This window comes from Staurois parvus, unplaced genomic scaffold, assembly GCF_062004578.1.
Source record: "Staurois parvus isolate SC_StPar_1 unplaced genomic scaffold, SC_StPar_1.0 ptg000196l, whole genome shotgun sequence".
In the NCBI taxonomy this organism is placed as follows: Eukaryota; Metazoa; Chordata; class Amphibia; order Anura; family Ranidae; genus Staurois; species Staurois parvus.
The window spans coordinates 1,796,146-1,819,966 of record NW_028317992.1 but is presented as its reverse complement, the minus strand read 5'-3'; the positions used below and the strand labels follow the sequence as shown (position 1 = coordinate 1,819,966).

General features: G+C 41.5%; 1 protein-coding gene across 1 annotated transcript in view; it reads left to right on the top strand.

Moving 5' to 3' along the window:
* DGAT2 (diacylglycerol O-acyltransferase 2) overlaps positions 1–22,159 on the top strand; it is a 28,881-nt gene extending 6,722 nt beyond the window's left edge. The window contains exons 2-8 of the mRNA XM_089677987.1: positions 7,339–7,467; positions 8,665–8,772; positions 11,013–11,083; positions 14,032–14,236; positions 14,784–14,958; positions 16,556–16,758; positions 17,219–22,159. Of these exons, the coding sequence (XP_089534113.1) occupies positions 7,339–7,467; positions 8,665–8,772; positions 11,013–11,083; positions 14,032–14,236; positions 14,784–14,958; positions 16,556–16,758; positions 17,219–17,373 (1,046 nt within the window). The 3' untranslated portion in view covers positions 17,374–22,159. The remainder of the gene's footprint in view (positions 1–7,338; positions 7,468–8,664; positions 8,773–11,012; positions 11,084–14,031; positions 14,237–14,783; positions 14,959–16,555; positions 16,759–17,218) is intronic.
* The last annotated feature ends 1,662 nt before the right edge of the window (positions 22,160–23,821 follow it).

Here is a 23,821-nt window from a genome sequence, read left to right as displayed (position 1 = left end):
AATACTTTAACAAAAATCTGTTTTCTGCTAGACTCGGATAAACAGTGAGCCGGCTTACCATCTCTGACATCTACAGCAGTTGTTCAATTCAGGTAGCGTGACTCGTTTAGTAAAAGTATCCCAGCGTATAAATATTTATACGTTGCTAATGAGACCTCATGAAATAAACAGCAGCGGTGCCGTGCGTTTCCTATTTATGAGCTCCGTGCAGCAGATCCTGTACCTGCTGAGTGAGGTCGGGGACATTGTTTAGTATTGTAGGGAATTTCCAGGGGGATTACGAAGTCTAGTTAAAGTGGTTGTAAATACTCACATGTACCTAATAAAGTGACTGGCCTCTTATATGACGATAGAGATGAAAATAATCCTCCTACATGAGTTGTACCAGTTTATCTACATCATTTTGTCCTCTACATCCATTCAAAGTGCAGAATTTGCACAGGATCTTTGTTCTGAAAAGCAGGAGGTGGGAGCTGAAGCTACATCAGCGAGGAGAGTGGATTGGAGGGAAGGGACACTGCACACAAGTGTGTGTGTGTGTGTGTGTGTGTGTGTGTGTGTGTGTGTGTGTGTGTGTGTGTCTTTTTTTTTTTTATAAAAAAATCTTAAGATATATTTTTAAAATATATTCTAAAAGTTGTTTTTTTTTTTATGTCATTTTTAACATGTTTATAAATGCATTCCAAAAATGTAGATTTGTATTTTTTAAAAATCTTTTCTAATAAGTGTGTCATTTCAAATATACCAATATATTTGGTAAGAATATTTTTAGAATATATTTTTCTTCCATATGGGCAGTAAGTGTATTTGGGGATTGTTTACATAATGTCTGCTTCCAGTTCCTAGTGAAGTAAGCAGGAAGAGTAAAGTTGGCCATAGAAGACTGGCGGCTTTTCATTCTCATTGCTTAGGATGTACCGAAACGACAGAACTGGCACTTTCCTGACCCTAGTCCTTCTACATGGGGGGGGGGGGGGGGGTCAGGTGAGGAAATGTTTTTGGCGTCACTTCAGGGTTATGAGGTGTTGGCGGACATGTGAGGCCATGAGCCTGTGGCATCTATTTGTCCTTTAAGCTTTCCTACCAGTGCTGCCTTGGCAACAGGAAAACGGGCCTATTGTAGGCCTTGGGGGTTTGTTTGCATGTGCGGCAGACCTTGCCGACCCCTGAAAAGCGATGCATGTTAAATTGCTTCTTAATAGGTGAGAAGAGGCAATATGTCTCCTTGCCGCTTGTTTTTAACCCTGTACTTGCTACACCCATATGCATTACATGTGATTGCAGCATAGTACATACATGTTCGGCAGTACCGCCCGTCGAGTGTGACATTCTGGTTGGATTTTGCTGCTTCCATAAAACAAAGTATTGTGGCCACCTTTCCTTCAGGTGGTTGGTAAAACTGCATCTCGGCCTTTGGCTTTTACCACCCCTCGCCCTGATATAAATTCTCCCTTTTAGGCCATTATATGCTTTGTGCATGGATTTTTTGCCGGTGACGAATGAGTTGCCATAGGATCTGATCACATAAATACCGGCGATGGGTTTCGACTTCAATGGATCTAAATTTTTTTTTTCCCTTCAGTTCAATCCTAAATGCTACAAGTTCAATGTATTGCATAGGTGTCAGGAGGTTTTAGGGCTCATTCACATAAGCCAGGGGTGGGCAACTGTGGCCCTCCAGTCGTTGGTGAACTAAAAGTCCCAGCCAGGGGCGGACTGACCATTTGGAAACTCGGGCACTGCCTGAGGTCCCGGGGTCAGTAGGGGGCCCCATGAGATGCCCCTTGTACTTTTTTTTTTTTTTTTTTTTTTTTTTTTTTTTTTTTTTTTTCTTCCCATAGGCTTTTTTGAGTTTGGGCAAGGACACAGGGGCCCCATGATCCCCTATTGCCCGGGGGCCCCATGAGTTGTCAGTCCGCCCCTGGTCCCATCATGCCTCTGCCTTTGGGAGTTATGCTTGTAACTATCAGTTTTGCAATGCCTCATGGGACTTGTAGTTCTGCAACAGCTGGAGAGCCACAGTTGCCCACCCCTGACATAGGTGCAGGGAACCATACACTGTAACTAGGTACACTCGTTTTTCATGGTGTGCAGCTTTCTGTGTCTATGTGAATAAGTTCTTAAAGCCGAATTACATAGTTTGGCTGCAAAAAAAAACCAGTTCAACCATAAAAAAATAAATAAGCTATTATCCTATACCCACAGTTGATCCAGTGGAAGGCAAAAAACCCAGCAAAGTATGATCCAATTTGCTCCTGCTGGGAAAAAATTCCTTCCTGATCTCCCGAGAGGCAATCTGATATTCCCTGGATCAACTTTACCTATAAATGTCAGTATCCAGTTATATTCTGTGTATCCAAGAAACAATCCAGAACTTTTTTTAAAGCAATCCAGTGAGCTGGCCAGAACCAACTCTTGAGGGAGTCTATTCCACATTTTCACAGCTCTTACTGTGAAGAAACCTTTCCATGCTTGGAGATTAAATTTCTTTTCCTCCAGACGTAAAGAGTGCCCCCTTGTCCTCTGTGATGACCTCAGGGTGAATAACTCTACACAGAGTTCACTATATGAACCACTGATGTATTTATAACATGGAGATCATATCCCCCCTTATGTATTATACATGGTGATCATATCCCCCCTTATGTATTATACATGGAGATCATATCCCCCCTTATGTATTATACATGGAGATCATATCCCCCCTTATGTATTATACATGGAGATCATATCCCCCCTTATGTATTATACATGGAGATCATATCCCCCCTTATGTATTTATACATGGAGATCATATCCCCCCTTATGTCTTCTACATGGAGATCATATCCCCCCTTATGTCTTCTACATGGAGATCATATCCCCCCTTATGTCTTCTACATGGAGATCATATCCCCCCTTATGTCTTCTACATGGAGATCATATCCCCCCTTATGTCTTCTACATGGAGATCATATCCCCTTATGTCTTCTACATGGAGATCATATCCCCCCTTATGTCTTCTACATGGAGATCATATCCCCCCTTATGTCTTCTACATGGAGATCATATCCCCCCTTATGTCTTCTACATGGAGATCATATCCCCCCTTATGTCTTCTACATGGAGATCATATCCCCCTTATGTCTTCTACATGGAGATCATATCCCCCCCTTATGTCTTCTACATGGAGATCATATCCCCCCCCTTATGTCTTCTACATGGAGATCATATCCCCCCCTTATGTCTTCTACATGGAGATCATATCCCCCCCTTATGTCTTCTACATGGAGATCATATCCCCCCCCTTATGTCTTCTACATGGAGATCATATCCCCCCCCTTATGTCTTCTACATGGAGATCATACCCCCCCCTTATGTCTTCTACATGGAGATCATATACCCCCCCCCTTATGTCTTCTACATGGAGATCATATCCCCCCCCCTTATGTCTTCTACATGGAGATCATATCCCCCCCCCCCCCCTTATGTCTTCTACATGGAGATCATATCCCCCCCCCCCCTTATGTCTTCTACATGGAGATCATATCCCCCCCCCCCTTATGTCTTCTACATGGAGATCATATCCCCCCCCCCCTTATATCTTCTACATGGAGATCATATACCCCCCCCCCCCTTATGTCTTCTACATGGAGATCATATCCCCCCCCTTATGTCTTCTACATGGAGATCATATCCCCCCCTTATGTCTTCTACATGGAGATCATATCCCCCCCCCTTATGTCTTCTACATGGAGATCATATCCCCCCCTTATGTCTTCTACATGGAGATCATATCCCCCCCCCCCCCCTTATGTCTTCTACATGGAGATCATATCCCCCCCCCCCCTTATGTTTTGTACATGGAGATCATATCCCCCCCCCTTATGTCTTGTACATGGAGATCATATTCCCCCCCCCTTATGTCTTCTCAAGAGAATAAATTCAGTTCCTCTAATCTTTCCTCATAGTTGATCTCCTCCATGCCTCTTAACAGTTTGGTTGCCCTTCTCTGTACTCTCTAGTTCCCTCAATCAAACCTTCAGTTTAAATCCACTAGATACATTTCAAGTGAATCAAAACACAAGTGTCTTGTCATCTTGTCATTTCTAAGGTTTCCACAGTCAGTAGAAAAGCCTGTCCCTGCCAGCATGCTGAAGAGAGGGACGCTTTGTTCTGTGTGGTGGCGTAAGCTCTCTACAAAGGTCCAACCTAAAGTTCTGCATTAAGCAAAACACAAAATCCCTGTTGCCTGACTCCGCAGGGGGTGTACCTGACCTCTGAATAGATACCACTGCTCTTCAGAGCAAAGATCCTGCACAGGGGCGGACTGACCATTTGGAAATTCGGGCACTGCCCGAGGGCCTGGGGTCAGTAGGGGGCCCCATGAGATGCCCCTGGAACCCTTTTTTCATAGGATTTTTGAGTTTGGGCAGGGACACGGGCCCCATAATCCCCTATTGCCTGGGGGCCCCATGAGTTGTCAGTCTGCCTCTAAACCTGCAGCATATTGTCAGGGGACAGGCTTTTCTACTTGGGTTGTGGCTCTTTGTTTTCTTTAACAAAAAAAAAACAATTTGCACACCTTTTTGTTTGCACCTGAAATGTATTTGGCCAATTTAAACAAAGTTCAATTGGCCTTGAAGGGAATAAGTGCACTTATCAATTTTCTTGTTCCAAGATCCATACTTGCGCAATTGTTACTTTATGGACTTCTCTGGAACCATCTTCAGAGGTCAATTTTTTTTTTTTTTTTTTAATTGCTGATTGTGTGCAGTAATACTGTGGCTGTGCCCATACACAAGGGATTAATGAGCACTACTTATTTCCATGCCTGTGGCTGTACATCATAACGTTTCTCCCTGACACTTCCTGGCACCGAAAGCCAATTTGAGATGCTTGACTGATATTTATGAAGTTGATGATAAAGGTCATTTTTGCACTTGGCAATATTTCAAAAAGTTTGTACCAGGAGTGTCATACCTTCAACTGGGGTGGGGGTTGCCATGCTTGCCACAACAAACTACTGAACAGATTTTTCTCTGTAATTGGTGTCTGCAAATGGATAGATGACCTCTACAATGTGCCTGCAGAAAAGTGTTCCTCAAAGGGTAGACGTTCCTGCTACTGGAGAACTATAGAGACCTGAGTCCCATTAAGCCTTTTTCTTTGGTAAAAGGAGTCTTCATGGTTCTCTCATGACAGGGTTTTGTTAAGCTTAGGGGTTCAGTGCTAATATTGGGTGTGACCGACTCCTGACACCTTGACTGGGTATCTCCACCAAGAAGCTGCTTTACAAGCTCTGGAACACAAGGCAAGGAACTGTAGCTACCCCAAAACTAGACCACTCCAGGTTTTGGGAGTAAACAAGAACTGCTTTATTATAGAAACACACAGAAATCCATTGGGTAGAAGCTAATCACATCATAGACAATACCCAACCCAGAAAGTCCAGCACCCACATAGCAATACATTATACATTGGAAATCATATGTTACAATGAGAGCTTTTGGGAGTGATCCCAAGGGAATGGTGGCAATCCTCAGACAAAATGTGATGGTCCAGGACCTCCAGATGATATGACCCAAAAAGTGATGTTTCATGGATGGGGCCGGAGTGACAGCTGGTCAAAGGTACCCGGGTTCAGTTTGTAGAACCGGGCAACAGTTCCATAGCCGTGGTTGCCAAGCTTTAATGAGATGTAATGCTGAAATTCTGAGGTTCCGAAGCAACCCTAACCACCCTAGCCCATGTCCCACCAAAAGTAGAATATAGTCCCAAAAGAGCAATGTGGCAGCACAGTGGGCCATCAAAGCAACTACTAGTAAAGTTGACTGGTATTACTACTGGCCCTAGCTGCTATACAGTTCCATGCAAATGTGACTAGGACCTAGTGAAGTGCTGATAGAGTACTAGATAAAAGTCTGGATGAGCATAAAAGTCAACTAGTGACCAGCTCCTTCTGAATTAAAAAAACAAAAAAAAAACTGAGTTCTACAGGTAATGGTTCTCCTGCAGCCCCAAGTCTGTGACATTGGGCATTAGATGGATCAATTCATGAACCACACTGCAATCCAACATATTTGGGCTCTTCTCCACATGGCCTGCATTTCTAGGTGTGTTCTAAGATGCATAAATCCCCTCTGTCATACAGATGACTTGCTACTGTCTAATTCTGAGTTCTACAACTTTAAAACATGACTTGTGATCTTATTATTCTGTGACAAGAACTGCACATCTGTAAATGTTCTCCTAAGTTCCTAGAACTCTTGTAGTTACTGAAAAGTCACCTTTTGCCCTACCAATACAATGCCTGATGCGCGCTGGGAGCTGATCTGTCATTTTTGTGAACATGGCCAAGAATTTCATAGGCACAATATTTCCATGTTTGTGCCATCTTAGCTTTGATCTGGGACCAGGAAGTAGAAGGCCCCTTGGATGATGCTCAAAAAATGTCCATCCTTTTTAGAGAGAAAAGTGTATGAAGGCATGCATTGTTGGGGAAGGGGGAGCACTGTGATCTGAGGGGATAATACCTGAAATTCTTCTTACTTGGCATGCGTGTACTTAACATGAAAAACATTTGATATGTCTATTTTAATGGGCATATTCTGACTCCACTGATAAGGCAAGACTGTAGTCTGGCAGTGAAATGGTGGTGCTGAAACTATGTAGGGCTTATGCTGATCAGGGAGGCTTGAAGAAGGCAGAGTCCAATGTGTGAAGTCTGAGACTGTTTGTTTATTCCTTGTGAAACATTCCCACTGGTTTAATGGCTGAGCCATGTCCCCGTCTAACACCATCCTGATTGTAATTGCTTCTGTAAAGTCCATTGAACAGGTTAATTGGTTGCTGCAGGCTGGGCAATAGCTAGAGAAGGTGTGTGTGGGTGTTTTCTCCCATGTTAAAATCAAAGCATATCTGGTGCTGTGGAAAATGTTGAAGATCTGGCTTTAGTATGGGAGTACTAAAACCAGTGAGCAACCGATAATCCACAACAACCACATTTTTAAAATCTATATTCTACGGATAAATGCAAAGCTCAAAGTGGGCAACGCTGAACCATCATACTGGGTCCTGTCCCTGGAGGACAACACTGAACCATCATATTGGTGCCTGGCCTTGGAGGACCATTCGGAACCATATTTGTCCTGGAGGAGCTTGGACTCTAATGTCCATAAAGCAATATCACTTCATCCATTGTCCAGCAATGGCAAAGTATTCTCACCAGTTGGGTCTCCCAGGGGGTGACTTGATGGATTTTCCTCTTTTTGGGTGGAGTAACCTTTCTAGCATTTAAGATGTAAAACTACATCTCTTAAAATACTTGGCATACTTAATTGCAGTTTCATCTTCTAGGGACTGGATCCAGCCTCCTCTCAACTGTGCAGGACTTGCCGTCCATTCCTTGGTTCTCAAAGTCTCGTGTGGAAAGACATCTTCAGATCATCTCAGTCTTGCAATGGGTCCTCAGCTTCCTCATCCTGGGTAAGAGTTTTTTTACTTTTTTTATATATATATATATATATATATATATATATATATATATATATATATATATATATATATGCTAATCCCAGACATCTATGGTTTAAAGGTTTGCAGCAAATCCTTCTGGGAAACCAGTATTAGGTATACTGTTAAGTTGCCTTTAAAATTGTGTAGCCTTCTAATGTTATCCTTTTTTTTTTTAAAAGGAAACCTGCAGTCAGATGGACATTAGGGATACGCTTTACAGTAGCAATGGTTTTGTAGGATTTTGATTTTATCCCTGCTGTATTAACTTGCCCCTTTTTATGACTGTATATAGTCTACAATGCAATAGGAAGGAGGCAATTGCCATGGCCTCCTTCCTACTGATGGTCACTGTGAACCAATTCTACTACAAGCCTAACTTCAACTTTCAGCTGCTGTGCAGTGGCTCAGCTTGGGTAATTCTATACTGAGCTTATTTCATGCTTCATAGGACTGAATAAGGGGTATTATAATAGAACTCCAAGAAAAAAGCTAGATACAGAGTTGAGTTGTACTTTTTTTTTTTTTTTTTTTAACATGCTAAAGATTTCATTCTGTACAATTCTTGTAATGTATCTGGCACACTGTAAGTGATTCTTATTTTCTGGCTGATCAACTCCTGTCCTAGGGTGTTGGCCAGGGGCGGACTGACAACTCATGGGGCCCCTGTGTCCTTGCCCAAACTCCAAAAAGCCTATGAAAAAGGTACCAGGGGCATCTCATGGGGCCCCTTACTGACCCCAGGCCCTCGGGCAGTGCCCGAGTTTCCAAATGGTCAGTCCGCCCCTGGTGTTGGCTTATTTATTTTTTAAAATACATATTTTTACATAGGTGACAACACTGCATGCCTGTACAGTGCATTGAGTAGGGGTTGTCACCCTGGGTAAGGAAAAGTTGCCAGGTGAAGGGAAAAGTAGGTCTAGGGAATAAAACTAGTTCAGCCACCACATCCTAGATTAGATTTTTGTCCTTGGGGTTTAGATATTTCAGAGAAAGGTGTCCCTTTCTTTGCAGACTGCATTGTGTGCAGCTGGTAACAAATGGGGAGGGGCATCAAGGTCCCCTGACTTTTTAAGGCCAAGGAACATTATCTGCAGCCTTTGTATAGGGCTATATTGACTATGTATATAGCCATGCCCTATATTGACTCTCCTGTTCTGGATCTCCTAGGGGTTACATGTACCGTGATCCTGATCTACATTTTCTGCACGGACTGTTGGCTAATTGCTGCCCTGTATGTCGCCTGGCTCGTGTTTGACTGGAATACCCCCAACAAAGGTAAATTCTTTTCTCCAAGTGAAAAATAGGACTCAATTGATTATTTAAAAAATATTTTTGGCTTGTTTAATTGTGTTGACAAGTGTATGTACTAGATAATTTGCCAAAATGTACAGAGCATTAGTAAATTTTTGTTGCAATAGATTTTGCATTGAAATGTGCTTGCTGAGCAGCAAGATGAGATTACTTACAGCTGAATGAGCTAGAGGGAGGATACACCCCTACCAGGGGCGGACTGACAACTCATGGGGCCCCTGGGCAATAGGGGATCATGGGGCCCCTGTGCCCTTGCACAAACTCAAACAAGCCTATGAAAAGTACCAGGGGCATCTCATGGGGCCCCCTACTGACCCCGGGCCCTCGGGCAGTGCCCGAGTTTCCAAATGGTCAGTCTGCCTCTGACCCTTACGCTATCCTACACTCTCTCATAGCTGAGCTCGGAGACCATTCTGGGCTTCCCTATTAGGAAGCACAGCTTGATTTGGACACTGATCATTAAATGAAAGCTATTTTAAATATTTAGCTGTTTAAATATACAAAGTTGTTAAGTTTACTTATTTGCCCTTGAAGATCATATATAACATGTAGAATTTGCTATCTCGCCAGCAACAGGATGCTTGGAGATCACTCACTTGCACCTAGAGCAGGGGTGCTCAAGCCATGACCTGCAGGCCACATATGATCCTCGGAGCCCTCCAATGTAGCCCTCGAGGTCCAACCAGGATAATGCATGCCCTGGTTGGCAACCTATTGATTGCAATCTACACCAAAACCACCATCCCAGGACATTAGTGTGCATCGAGCTGGCAGCGGAGGAAGCAAGTGGCTAGAGAGGGAGCTGGAGCCGCATAAGCTGATGCTTCCTACCAAGTGATACCAAGTGCACTTTTCCTGGAACCTAACAGCTCAGAGACCGATGCCAGTGGAAGGGTTATCAACGGTTGGGCTGCTTTCACACTGAGCTGTGGGTACAGCACAATGTATCCGATTCTATCCTGTGGGTTTGCTGCACAGAGCCAGAGACTTCCTATTCTATCCTGTGGGTTTGCTGCACAGAGCCAGACTTCCTATTCTATCCTGTGGGTTTGGTGTGCTTTCTGAACTGTACCACACCCGCAAAATATAATGGTAGTCTATGGCTAACCTGCAGGAAAGCCGCAGCTGCACTGTGCTGCTCCCCTGGTATAGGTAAACAGCAGCACATCTGTGTTAAAGCAGCCTGCTAGGGGGCATAGGATAGTAAGGGCTCTTTTTACAGTTTTGTTTTGGGTGGAGGAAAAAAAACCTCTAGTTGAGGTGTTTTTACTGCCCCCCCCCCCAACCAGTGCAGCCTCCCTCTTCCATTTTGTTTTACTCTTGGACAAGACAGGCGGCATATACAGGATACTGATCCTCTCAGTTTTCTGCCTGAAACTGATCAACTTTCTCTCCTCCCTTTCGGCATTCAACAGCTGCCAGAGGAAAATGTTAATTTATGCAATTCAAAATTTAAAAAAAAAATAAAATTCTGAACCATTTTTCTGGCCCAAGACTGGTTATCAAATCCCTTCAGGTGTTGCTCTGTTTCTGGTGAGTGAGATTCTGCAGCATCTCAGCCAGTGATGGAGTGGCACCAGGTTATTACATCAGTACAGTACATCTCCCCAATACATGCATATTTCACCAGGTTTTATCCCTATAAAAATACTTCAAGTACAGAAAAATCCCTCTCGACTTGCCTGAAATCCATTGTGCCTTTAACGTTTGCTTGGGCTGAGAGCCCCATGGCTAAGCTGCATTGACATTCTTTGCTGAGTTGTCAGCTCTTCCCGCTGAACTACAGAACTTCACCTATTCCCTATCGCTCACACTCCACATGCATACATGGATTTTTTTCCTGGCAAAGAAGTGCTGCTCCCTTGAACCCCAAGAGCCTGTCTGTGTTATGTAGGAAAAAGGCTTTTGGGAGATGTAGTTCTGGTGGTGTGCTTATGTCAGTATTAACTGAACTCCTAGCAGTTGCCCCTGCATGCATTTTACAAGCCTGATTAAGTTACAGGCAGTAATATGCAATGCAATTTTATTTTTCCTACAGGAATAAGTTAAAAAAATTACAAACGTTAAATAATGGACATGCTCTAGATGGGGTGATAGGTCTGGCTGGTCATTTGAGATATGTCTAATGTACACTTTAATTGTGGTAAGCTTTTTTGCATTTCCTGTTTATTCTGCCTCTGAACAACTACCATTCTATTTTACAGGTGGCAGGCGATCTACGTGGGTCAGGAACTGGGCGGTCTGGAGGTACTTTAGAGACTACTTCCCAATACGGGTAAGTTGATGATGACTTCTGATAACTGTTGGAAGCACCAATTAGCATTACCAAGCCAGCCTTCCCAAGACCCCCCCCCCCCCCCCCACCCACCACCCTGACAATGCAAGCATCAGTTTCCAATTAAAGCCACTAAACTGTCCAATGTGTTGAGTGATTTGGCAATCTAAAGGAGTGATATGGAAAATGCAATATTACTGGAGGTTCACCTTTAAACCTCTCTTGCAACATAAGGTGTGAATCATTAGGTCAAGATCAAGGTGGTGATGTATTGTAGTTGCTCATTATACTTTAGTGTTTTGTCTGTAGACTTCATGCACAGCTCTGTCAGTTTGTACTTTGTACATTTGATTTTCCAGCAGTGAGAATTTGTTTTCCTCAAGGAGTGAGGATGACCTTTTTAATTCCAAATGATAAAGAATGAAGTGTAAACTGAGCTTCCTTAAACTGCTTTGGCCTTGGTATTCCAGTTAAGAGTATTTGGGTGTGTAAATAAAAATGGAAATCCTCGATATTGTACTGGAACATCTTTTTGCTTGGTAAAGCCTAGTACACACAATGAGATGGTCGGATGAAAAATGCAGCTTCGGAATGATCGTCCAATAATCTATGCACGGCTTTTGAGAGCCATTCATGACAGTTCATGCAAAATTATCTGAAGGGAAAAGCAAGAATTTTTCTCATATGATAAACTATTTTTGTTTAATCAGTAGATTATTCGTTCGGTAGAAATCGGAAGACCAGGACCATGCATGCTCTGAAACGAAAAAATACATTACATCACTTAAGTTGTATTCTGCCTTACAAGATTTTAAAACTTTATTAACCTACTCATTTTCTTAGACTAGCATGCAAAAAAATTGACAATCATTTGTCTATTCTCATTGTGTGTAAGAGGCTTAAATGTAGCTGTACATGACAGCAACTCCACTGCACTCCTCTAGAAAATGAGGTTAATGGAATAGAGCAGTCAGAATTCCTGTAGCTGAAGACCACAAAGTCCCCCTTCCCCCAGGGAAAGAAAAGATCTGCCTAGACCCCTTGCTATTTAACTGCCTCCAACCCACCTTCTGGGCACACCTCCCCAGGAATTGGATGTAGCATGGTAAAAAGCCAACTGAACATTTGAATTTCAATGAACACATGAACCAAGGTTCAATGAAAACTGGTTTTCTAATCTATAGAACTCTCACCCCCCCCCCCTTTTTTTTTTTTTTTTTTTTTTCTTTTTCTCAGTGCTGTACATTATAGTGGGGGACAGAGCATGAGACAATACAGTAACAAAACAAAATGAGTGGTTCAAGGGCCCTGCTCATTCGATCTTACAATCTAGGAGATGAGGATGTTAACAGCAGGGCTTAAAATTTCAAGTCCTGAGCTACTAGCCAGGCCTTAAGAGTTACTTGCCACCAACACACACACACTTGTACACACACAGACATATGTACATGCGTGCAGACACATTTACAGATACATACAGACACATGTACACCCCCCCCCCCATAAAAAGTTGCAGTACTTCATTGTACACTCACAGATCTGGGTACTGCACTCTAGGGGGAGGCAGAGAGCACAGCACACACTTTCCTTTGCTTTCACTGCGCTCAGCTATTGAGCAGTCTGACAGCTCCCAGTACCAATGATAGATTCGGCCTGAGCTCTGAGCCTGCTTAGCAAGATGGCCCTGGGGGACACATTCTCCCCCACCATAATTTCCATTCCCCATAGGTGAGTGGACATTTCAAGCCTTGTTAACCGTTTCAGATATTCAAATAGCTGTGATCAGCTCTACTGTAACTGGTATATGTTCTGTACTTACAGGGTGCAATAGAAAACATGTAGGTCAGATTGGTGTGGATAGGTTCAAGGCTCATTCAGACCTTGGCATGCTGGGGAATTGCCTTAAAGTATGGCCAAAGCTCTTTTTGCCATACGTCTATGGATCTCAGGAGAGCAGTTAATTCTGCACTCCTGTGACCTGTTTTCAAAAGCAGGCTAATCCTCCAATCCAGGCTGTTAAGATCCCAAATTTAAAGTCAGAATCCACCCAGATACCTTGACCGTCAGTTCGCTTAGCCTCTCAGTGAGCTGCTGAGAACCTGAGTCAGCCACTCCCACCTCCTGCACAGCCCAGTGCTTCAGTGAGCGCTGGAGGGGCTGAGCAGAGAGCCGGTGACTGACAGTCCCCAGCCCTCTGCTCAGTTCTCAGTCTTAGAAGTGGCAGGGGACCGTGTGTGTGTCCCCCGTCCAGTAGATCACGCACATGCTTTTCTACATTTTTGGATCAAGTAGTCAGTTCTGATCTTCCTTGTCTGGATCAAGTGCCACTGCTACTTTATCCCATGTAATAAAACCATGGCATCCAATATACAAATGAAGAAGTTCCGGAGTTGAGCAATTGTCCACTATCATGCTTTTGAGTTTTTTTTTTTTTTTTTTTTTTTTTTTTTTTTTATGGTGTTGAACTTTGTCCCTGGCTGACAGATGCTGACTAGCATCCCAATTAAAGGCCTGTTTCACTTAGCCATGGATGGTTCACATGCTTCCTTATCTAGGTTCTACCTTAAGTTCCTTGGTTGTAGGGCAAGATTACATGTATCACTTTTGCCAGGAATACTTGTAAGGCTCTGCCTTTTTTGCTTCAAAAGGGGTTTTTTTTTTTTTTTTTTTTTCCCTCATGTGAAAGACACTATGTTGGAGGTACTGTAATGTTCTGTTTATATACTCTAAGCCATTTCTTCAACTGTTAAAAACACAATAGAGGTAGCAAAGCATATATATACATACATACATACATACATACATACATACATACATAGTGAATGTTGAATACAGTAACTGAGTAATGGCAGTTTTAATCGTGCACCTGGACAACCCCTAAATCAATTTCAATTTACTCTTCCAACTTATATCATTTGTTTTTTTGAATTTTTTTTTTTTTTTTTCAGCTTGTAAAAACGCACAATCTACTTCCCAGCCGCAACTACATCTTCGGCTATCACCCTCATGGTATCATGTGTCTGGGTGCATTTTGTAACTTTGGCACGGAGGCCACTGGTGTGTCCAAGAAGTTCCCCGGTATTAAGCCATACCTTGCCACACTAGCTGGGAACTTCCGAATGCCGGTGCTAAGAGACTACCTTATGTCTGGAGGTAATGTCTTTCTTTTTAGATCATGCTATTATTTAGAGATTTTGATCCAGTTCTTGTGTTCTCTGGTTTAAACGAGTTGGCATAAGATTCAATAGTGGACAGTGGACTTTTTTACCTGTGGCTCTCCTCCAGTGTTTTCCCAGAGTGTTATCTATGGAGTCTTGCCAGCCATTCTCTAGCTTTGATATGTATTACTGTTTTTAGTCCAAGGTCATGAAGTAGACCTTTGTAACCTGAATCAAAATATTGCTAGATTTGCCTTTTTAGTAAATATACCTGATTACAAAATGAATTATCTTTAGCATTATGATATATTTGGTAATAAGGTATGTAATTAGTAAAGTGCTGCCCAAATTGTTGGCACTATATAAATCCTGATGACTACCATATTCTCAAACTGACCATGTGCTTGGCCCGTTTGTGAACAGAGATGCACCAAAGCACTGGCAAGAAAGTTTTATGTGTTTTACCCCATATTTGTCATCATATATGAAATTTTGGCATTTTCTCAAGCATCTATATAAATCTTGGATTCCTTATCCACCAGGAATTTGCCCAGTGAACCGTGACACTATAGACTACATCCTCTCCAAAAACGGGACAGGAAATGCTGTGGTGATAGTCATCGGTGGTGCTGCAGAATCCCTAAACTGTCAGCCTGGGAAAAATGCAGTGACTCTAAAGCAAAGGAAAGGATTTGTGAAGATTGCACTTCAGCACGGGTATGAAAACAAAATGCACGGGGTGTCTTTCTTAAAGATCACTACCTACGCCTCAATGTATATAAACCTTTACAATGAACTGTTTTTGCTACTCTATGTAGTCTTACGATGACAACTGTGCTCACTCATAGAAACCATATATCCTGTTGTCATCCTAGAACAGGAAGCTTTATTGGCAGGAACTCCAGATTAAAATAAAGGGGATCAAAGCCTAAAAGAACAAATGCAGTCACCATATAGTAATGTATTGCATTTTTCTTCTTGGGTCCCTTTTTAAGGGGAAATGGTAGCCAAAATGCTTTAAGCTTGGAAAGGTTATAATACAGGTTTTTATTGTGGCTATCACAAGGCCTTTTACAAAACTTTTAAAGTATAATTTAGTTCCACCATAAATGAGCACCGTGCGATTTTTGAATTTATAGGGCCAGAACACAAACTGCGTTTTGAGGGGCCCTCTAAAGTCTTGACAGTTGCTACTCTTTCAGCTGCCAACATATTATCTTCCAGATCTTGAGTATCCATAACATTTGATACAAACCCCTGTAGTTTACTTTCCTTAACTTGGAACTCTGTTACATGATGTGGTTATGCATGGCCAATGTGAAACCTGGCCAAGCAGGGCCAATGTGAAACCTGGCCAAGCAGCAACTGTCCACTTCATGAATCTTGCATCTAGAAAGGCCTTGGGGGTTATTTACCAAACCTGGAGAAGGCATAATCTGGTGTAGCGCTGCATAGAATACCAACTTTCAGGTTTTCTTGTCAAAGCTTAATTGAACAAGCTGAAGTTGGAATCTGGTGCAACTGTGCATAGTAGCCAGCTTCTTAGTGCTCCAGTTTTAGTAAATCTACCCTTTTTAGTCTTAGAAAGTTACTCTCTGAAGAGGCAAATATAATGAATACTAAAAATCATAAATGAGCAGGCTTACCTATGACATATTCTTGCATAAGCTAAGTTCTTTAAAGTGGTGGTAAAGTTTTTTTTTTTTATTAAAAAAAACACAAACAAAAAAACTTTTTTGCAAATTAAGGTCATCATTCATTGTATCCTAGCACATTATGAAAGACTTTCCTATGAAAGTAGCCCTCCGGTGACGCTGTAACCGCTGACTGGGCTTCCATCTTCACCCAGTCTTCGGGGTTCACAGGCTCAGGTCATTTGAGTGGGCAATCCATGATGTCACACCCGTGCATTCACGACACCATTTGATGGACAGTATTTTTATGTCCATGTAAAAGAACTTTAATAAGCGCATGCATGCATTCCGTTCTCGGAAATCCATTAATTCAGTATTGGTCAAAGTGTGTTTTTTTTTTTTTTTTTTTTTTTTTTTTTTTTTTTGTTAAATCTCCCCAACTAATCTTAATAGAGGACATAGACACCAATGAAAACTCGAAGGTCTAACACCACAAATATGCTTTAAGAACAATTGGTAAATCATCTTCCTGAAGAGAAGGGGTGTGTTTGTGTGGTGTGTTTTTTTTTTTTTTTTTTTTTTTTTTTTTTTTTATAGAAGATTGCAAAATATCCAATTTTTAGAATGGATCTAAGGACATTATGTACTTGTACAGTTATCATGTTCTCTTCTGTTTACAGTGCTGATCTAGTGCCAGTCTACTCATTTGGGGAGAATGAAGCTTATAAGCAGGTGGTGTTTGAAGAAGGTTCCTGGGGCCGCTGGGTGCAAAGGAAATTCCAGAAATATGTTGGATTTGCCCCTTGTGTCTTTCATGGTTGTGGCTTCTTTTCGGCAGAAAGCTGGGGGTTGGTTCCATATTCCAACCCAATCACCACTGTTGGTAAGTTCATTGAAGTGAATGGACAAGTATTCAAATGCAAGCTGCCTAAATTATGTTTAGTGTATTGAAGCTAAAAAACCATCCTGGGGAAATACTGCTGCAGGATTTCACTAGTGCTCGGCACTTCAACTAGCAATGTGATCTTATAGTAGAGATCAACTTTTCTAGGTTTTTGCACATGCCCAGCACTGAAGGGGCAGCTGGAGAAGTATCTTCTTCCAAAGTGTTAAGCTTATCTTGGTGCTTTCTGAGATACAAATATACAGATCAGGAAGTCGGCAGTGCGATCTGTATACTGCTTAATGTAGTATTGAGCATACCAAATGGATAGGATCTTCAGGAGCAAAGGTTACCATTTTTGTCCACTTTCCTAGCTAAAAAAACCATCACTTCCACCCTCCGTTTCAGTATTTCTGATCTAAAGTAGTTTAGGTGACTAACATAACAATTTTCCTTTCAGTTGGAGAACCCATTACTGTCCCCAGAATGGAACATCCAAGCCAGAAGGACGTGGACCTCTACCACAGCATGTACCTAATCTCCCTACAGAAGCTCTTTGACAAATACAAGACTAAGTTTGGCCTCTCAGAGTCTGAGGTTCTGGAAATCAACTGAAGCTTTGTCATTCACTGACTGCAATAAGACTGCTTTTTTGGGAAGATATCCTCCTATCGGGAATCCTATCCCCAGGTTGCTCTGCATCATTCCACAGGGCCTGATTGTCCTTTTTTTAGGCTTTATCCACAAAGCTCTCAATGACAATCTGACTACATTTTTCACCTGTACATGTTTTGTACAGGTTTGTCTCTTGCTTTGCTGCTTGAATTGATGGAAAAACAGAATTGTATTTACTGGGTCTGTCCATTAAAAATGTATGTTGGATTAATGTGAATAGGTTGACTTGTCTACTGGCTTTCTGCATCTTTCTGGAATTTTGGCAATGAGATTTCTGCATTAATACTATGGCAGTTATCTTCAATTTTCAGTCTCCATTATTTTTTCATATGTGAAGAATGAATCCAGGGCGTTCTTACCATGGACGAAGCTGGGAATACTCCCAGGAGGCTCTCCATACTGAAACCCTGAGATGTACAGAAAGCCAGTGGATTGCGTGGCCCACCAGAAGCCGCTTGTCACGGATTTTCTTTTGTTTTTACTGTATTTGGCCTTCTAGTTCCAGTTATTAGGTGCTGGGAGAGCATATCTATGGTAATCACATCAAGATGTTTGCTGTCTTTGTAATAGAATGCTAGAATCTCCTTGCAATCCTCAGGAGTTATCCATTATGACTTTCTCAGTATTGTATGAGATGTGCCTAACTTTAAAATCCCGAATTTTTTTTTTTTTTTTTTTGTACGAATAAGCTGGAATATTTTTGGGGTGGAGGGAAGGAAGGCTTTAACATGGTAATGTGGCTTTAATGAATTCTACAGTCTTGTTATGAAGGTCAAACAAGGCATTTATTTTGTAATGGTTGGTTTGAGTGCATAGTATGGTGGCGCTTGTAAAGGCTTTCGAAGAGCACCTGTTGGATATAGTTCAGAATAATCCATTCTGAAATCCGACTATATATGTAGAGACAATCCGTTTTTACAAAAGTATTAAGATACTTATGAGGAACAAAGGACTTGGCTACTCATGGATGAAGCTGGTTCTTGCAGAATCTAAGGATGGTATTCTGCTGTAAAGCACAATAGCGGTCTCTGTAGGGTCTGGCAAATGTGTGATCAAACTTGCTGTGTCTTGAAACCAAATTACACCAGATTTGATACATGCGTGAGTTTTTGCTGCAGAACAGTTGAGATTGGGAGCACTGCCTATGGCAGTGGTTCTCAACCTTCCTAATGCCGTGACCCTTTAATACAGTTCCTCATGTTGATGTGACCCCCAACCATAAAATTATTTACCCAGTAATTATAATTCATGAGTGTCGTTTTACCTCCAATACTGCTGCTTTTAACACAGCACCTGCTCTTTACAAATCGGAGATATGTGTTTTTTCTGATGGTCTTAGGGGACCCCTGTGAAAGGGTCGTTCAACCCCCCCAAAGGGGTCGCAACCCACAGGTTGAGAACCACTGGCCTATGGGGTATATGAGCGTTCTGTATTGGTCAGAAAGTCTCATGCTTTGCTTGGTCACTGAAAAGAACCACATGATGGTTTGGGCCAGTACCAAGTACTCAAATGCTGCTGACCTGGGAGCAAGTTGTTCATCCAAACACTTAAATATTTTCCGCCTGTGACCAGGCACAGATGATTATCTGGTATTTTATCAAACTACATTAGCAGTGTGCTTCTGGGTTGATGTATCAATGTTAAACCAGGTGACTAGCATTTTCAGCAATGCCAGACTCTGCCTTTTTGTTTTTTTTCCTCTTAATGGCCCTGTCATGGCTTGCATGCCATTTAATTATTCAACAAATATTTTTATTTTTACTAACAATCAGTTAATGTACAATTACCTGCCACAGCTTCGCAATCTCCTTGCTGTTGCATATCTTTAATGGAGAGGTATAGACTAAATTTACCTGGTTAATAGTCATAATGGCAAGCCTTACCTTGCAGAACACGACAGTAAACACCGTGGACCTTTCCTTTCCAAAGCAAATGACAAGCATAACTGTTCATATTTTAGGCTGTTATCAAAGGTCAAAGAATAAGATTTCAGTCCTTAAACAGGCAATCTATAAATTAACATTACAATCCTTTTCCAAAAAAAATGGTTGTAAAACCTTTAAATATACCCAGTGAAGTGACTGGCCTCAGATGATAGAGATGAAACAAATCCTCTTACATAAGTGTTTGTTTGTTTTTTTTACCTGTATCTGAATGGACGTAGAGAAAAGATTGCAAACAGACAAGCTTTATAAATGTATCACTTTGGTTTAAGAGTTCCGAAAAAAAAGGGGGTGGAGAGTTTCCATTACTCTGCTGCAGAGCTCAGTGAGGAGAACTCTGAGAGATGATTGGAGAGAGGAGACACACCACCCCTCCATACAGCTCACAGGAACAGAGCTGAGGCTGTCAGTCTGCTGGAGCTCCCTCCTCTGTCACAATTTTTCTCAGTGTCTGCAATAAGCATGAATCTCTTCTAACAAGTTTTCCAGAGGAACAAGGCAGCATATAGAAATGACATTTGGTGCTCTGGATAGAAAAGTACACACTATGGAGAGATGTGCTTTGTTCATACTTCATGTCTAGAGTTTGCAACCACTTAAGTTCTGACCATTATGTAGAGACTGTTATGTTTGAGGGTTCCTTAAAGAGTTTCCATTCGGATTTACCAAAGAGGGATCAGTAGGGGTTATGAGTGAAATGTATCAATCCCTTCAATTCTTTGAGGTGATTGGGATTGTAGGTGCCTCACTTAAGTGGAGCTCCAGTCAAATTTTTAATAGTCAGCAGCTGCAAAAACTGTAGCTGCTGACTTTAAAAAAAACAAAACCCACCTGTCCCAGGATCCTGCGGTGTCCTCACCGCAGCCTGTTTCACTGGCCATCCTCACCTCGGCGCTGGCATCTTCAGTGTGGCCACCCAGCTGTGACCGCTTGTGGCTTCACAGCCAGGTGCCCACTGCATATGCACAAGTAATGCTGCGCTTTCTGGTCCCAGAAGACTACAGGGTGGGAGGCGGGAGGACAACTTCAGCTTCCAATCGCCTTGGCGTCGCAGCAGAAGTGGGAGTGAGTACCTGTCAATTTGGGTATCTACTCCCTAAAGGTGCCAATCCTTCTCAGTGATTGGAATAGAAGCAGACTTGGCTCATCTGTCACTATGCTCTCTTCTCTGATCGTGTTTTCTTGTTCTGTGTTCTACTTCTCCCACTCGGTATTAGCCTCTTCCAGTCCCTGTACAGCAGAGCTCAGACAAAGTTAGGCTCAGATATTTGTTCTGCTTGCATGTGTTTAAAAAACAAAAAACAAAAAACAAAAATAAAGTAGGTAAAAGTCTGTCAAGCTGAAAACAAAAAAACAGAGTAAAAAAAAAAAAAACCCATTGGTACTCTCCTCTCCCAGTGGGGACATAATGCCACCCCTCCACCACCACTTTGAGTTGGCGCACCTTTTTGATTTTCCAGTGCAACGTTGCTGTTTATTAGAATCTGTTCCTTTCTAGGCGTTTCCAAGGCCTAGCACCTCAAAACAGCCAACATTAAGAGATTTAAAGTGCTTAAAGTCCTAATAGGGAGCAGGTACATGGTGCCGATTTACCTTTATTGGTTAGTAATCCCTCCTGTCAGCCTCTCGGTAATGAAGCCATTAGTAACCAAGTGAAACCACATCAGACTTTGAGGCTATGCCATACCGATCGACTGCGTGGTGGGGAAAAGCTCTGACCCCCTTGCACTAAGCCACCCCCAAAGTTTGTAGTGGAGACCACTAGTGAGTGAGCTATAGGTTTCATTGTAGAAGCAGATGTAGGAAGAACCTATGTGGTTTGATTAGGTAGGGCCTGTTAATTTTAAAATTTGTTGCGTTTAAGCTATGTGATCTGCTCTTAAACTCACTGCAATTGATGAAAACGGTAGATATATAAAAAAAAAACTACAGTATCAAGAAGTTTGATTGTATTCAATATGGCTAACCTTTTTTATCTGGCAATTCAACAATCTGTTGCCATAGTGGGGGGGGTCAGGGTTTTATTTCCTAACGTGGCAAATGGAGCAATAGGCTGCACAGCAAAGCAGCAAAGTTCCAAAGTTCCACAAGACTTAATTTCTGTAAAAAATGAATTCAGAGCTTTGAATGTTTCTGTTGGCTGCTTTGTAAATGCGCACAATGTAGTCCTTTTTTTTTTTTTTTTTTTTTTTTTGAACAAATGGAGCTCTAGTCTTTAAGTCAGCATGTAGCAGGCCCCTTCTAAGCACAAGGAGTCGTAACTCCCAATATGTTTGAAGCACAACCAATGCAATTGGGTATCTTAGACCATAACTTCATATTTATAGTCTCCCCTGCCCACCATTCAGCAGTATGAATGTCTTTCAGTTAATGACTGAATCCTAATCTCAGTGTTAATATGTAAATGTTGGGTGGGAGGGGGGGGGAATTCTGGGAAAAGTGCAATTTCTTTTTTTTACAGCATGATTGTAAAAACGAAAGACCGGATATTTTATTAATGAACTCACAATGTGTATATACCAATGATGGACTAAGTGGGGTTTATTGAAAATTGGTGATATTTTTGTAGAAGTGTTTACATTAATTTCTGTTCTTTCTGAATGGGATACAATGTGATCTATGGATTTGATTAATCTTAATTTATTTAATGTGCCTTGAGCTGTATTGATTGTATTTAAAAAAAAAAAAAAAAAAAAGTCTACCCTGTTCAAAATGGTTTGCTCTCATGTATCACTGTATTTTTGTACAAGTAAATGCTATGTAAATAAACACATGAACTGTCTTTATAAGGTGTGGGTGTGAAAAAGTTTGTGTTTTTTAGTTTTTGTTTTTTGTTTCTCGTGTGGTTTGTGTGGTTTTTTGTTTTTTTTTTTTTTTTTTTTTTTTTAGGTTTTCTTCATACTAAATTAAAAAATTGTATGCATAGGCTATAATAAAGCACAAATCTGACACTGACAGTCTCTCAAAATAAAACGGTATAGGAATAAACAGTCAGGTCCATAATGATGAATAGTCTCTTCAGAAAGCTGTTGTTGCTGAAAGATGATACTCAGCGCAGTATATCAATATACCTGCCATAGTAAATTATCTGCTTTGCAAACTGGTTGTTCCAGATGTAGAGCTTCTCCCAGTGACCCATTGTGATGTTGGCATAACTAGGAGCATAGTTGGCCCCCATGGCAGTCCCGTAAGTTTGTCAATAGAATTGACCCAGAGAACTGATATCAAATCTCCAAATGGACTTGTGACCGGCTGAATTTGGTGCAGTCTATAATGAATTGTGCCTGCTTCCCGATGCATATTGGGATCTCTTATTTGTAAAAAACAAAACTGGAGGGTATTCAAACCTACCCTGTGCAGAATCCATGTGGAGCGTGAACATAGCCAGGGAGATCCGTGCAATGCTGTAAAATATTAAGTGACCTGAATCCTTGATAAATGAGGGAAAGGAAAAAACTATTTGGTGATTCACTTAAGGTAAATATACTGTGCAGTTGCTCCAAAGCTTAGTAAATGAGGTAAAGTTTTTTTTTTTTTTTTTTTTTTTTTTTTTTTTTCTGTATGCAAAGAATACCTAATCACATGCAAGTGTTTCAATGCATTTTTGGTTGCAAATTATTGGATGTTGATAATTGAGCAGCTCTGCTGATTTCTAAGATCTGGTGCAACAGCAGTGCACAGTATATTTGCCTTTAGTAAATCCACCCCTATGGGTTTTGACTCTCCTCCTATGTAGTGAGAACTGGCTATGATGGGCCTACCAAGAGGGTTCTGGAAGGACTTGTACACCTTTTTAGGTAGGTTATAGAAATAAGAGTTACTGTAACTCTTGGGTAGCAAGAAGCTTTTATCACACTTTTTTTTTTTTTTTTTTTTTTTTTTTTTTTTTTGATCCCCCTAAGAGGCCTTCAAAATGAGCTATATATATTCTGGTAGGGGATCCCTAATCAGTGTCTTATAGGTGATCATATCTGGCAAAGTCAGCTTCTTTAAGGTAGTCCTTATTGTCTTGTATAAAAAGGCTGAGCTCTCTCAGAGCCCTACAAAATGACCTTCAGCAGGCCACTGGTGTGAAGGTCTGCCTCTGACCAAGCAATCAGAAACTGACTTCATGAGGGTGGACTGAGGGCCTGATGTCCCCTAGTTGGCCCTGTGCTCACTGCCCAGCACCATAGAGCTCGATTTGGCATTTTGCAAGTGTTGCTTTCCAGTACATCCCACAGATGATTGATGGATTGAGATCTAGAAAATTTGGAAGCTAAGTCAATACTTCAAACTCATTATTGTGTTCCTTAAACCATTCTTGAACCAATTTTGCAGTGTGGCAGGTTGCATTATCCTGCTGATGGGGTCACTGCCATTTGGGAATACAGTTTCTGTTTTTTAAAGGAGTTTTCTTGGTCAGCAACAATTTTTTTGTTTAAAAAAATATTTCTTGAGTTTT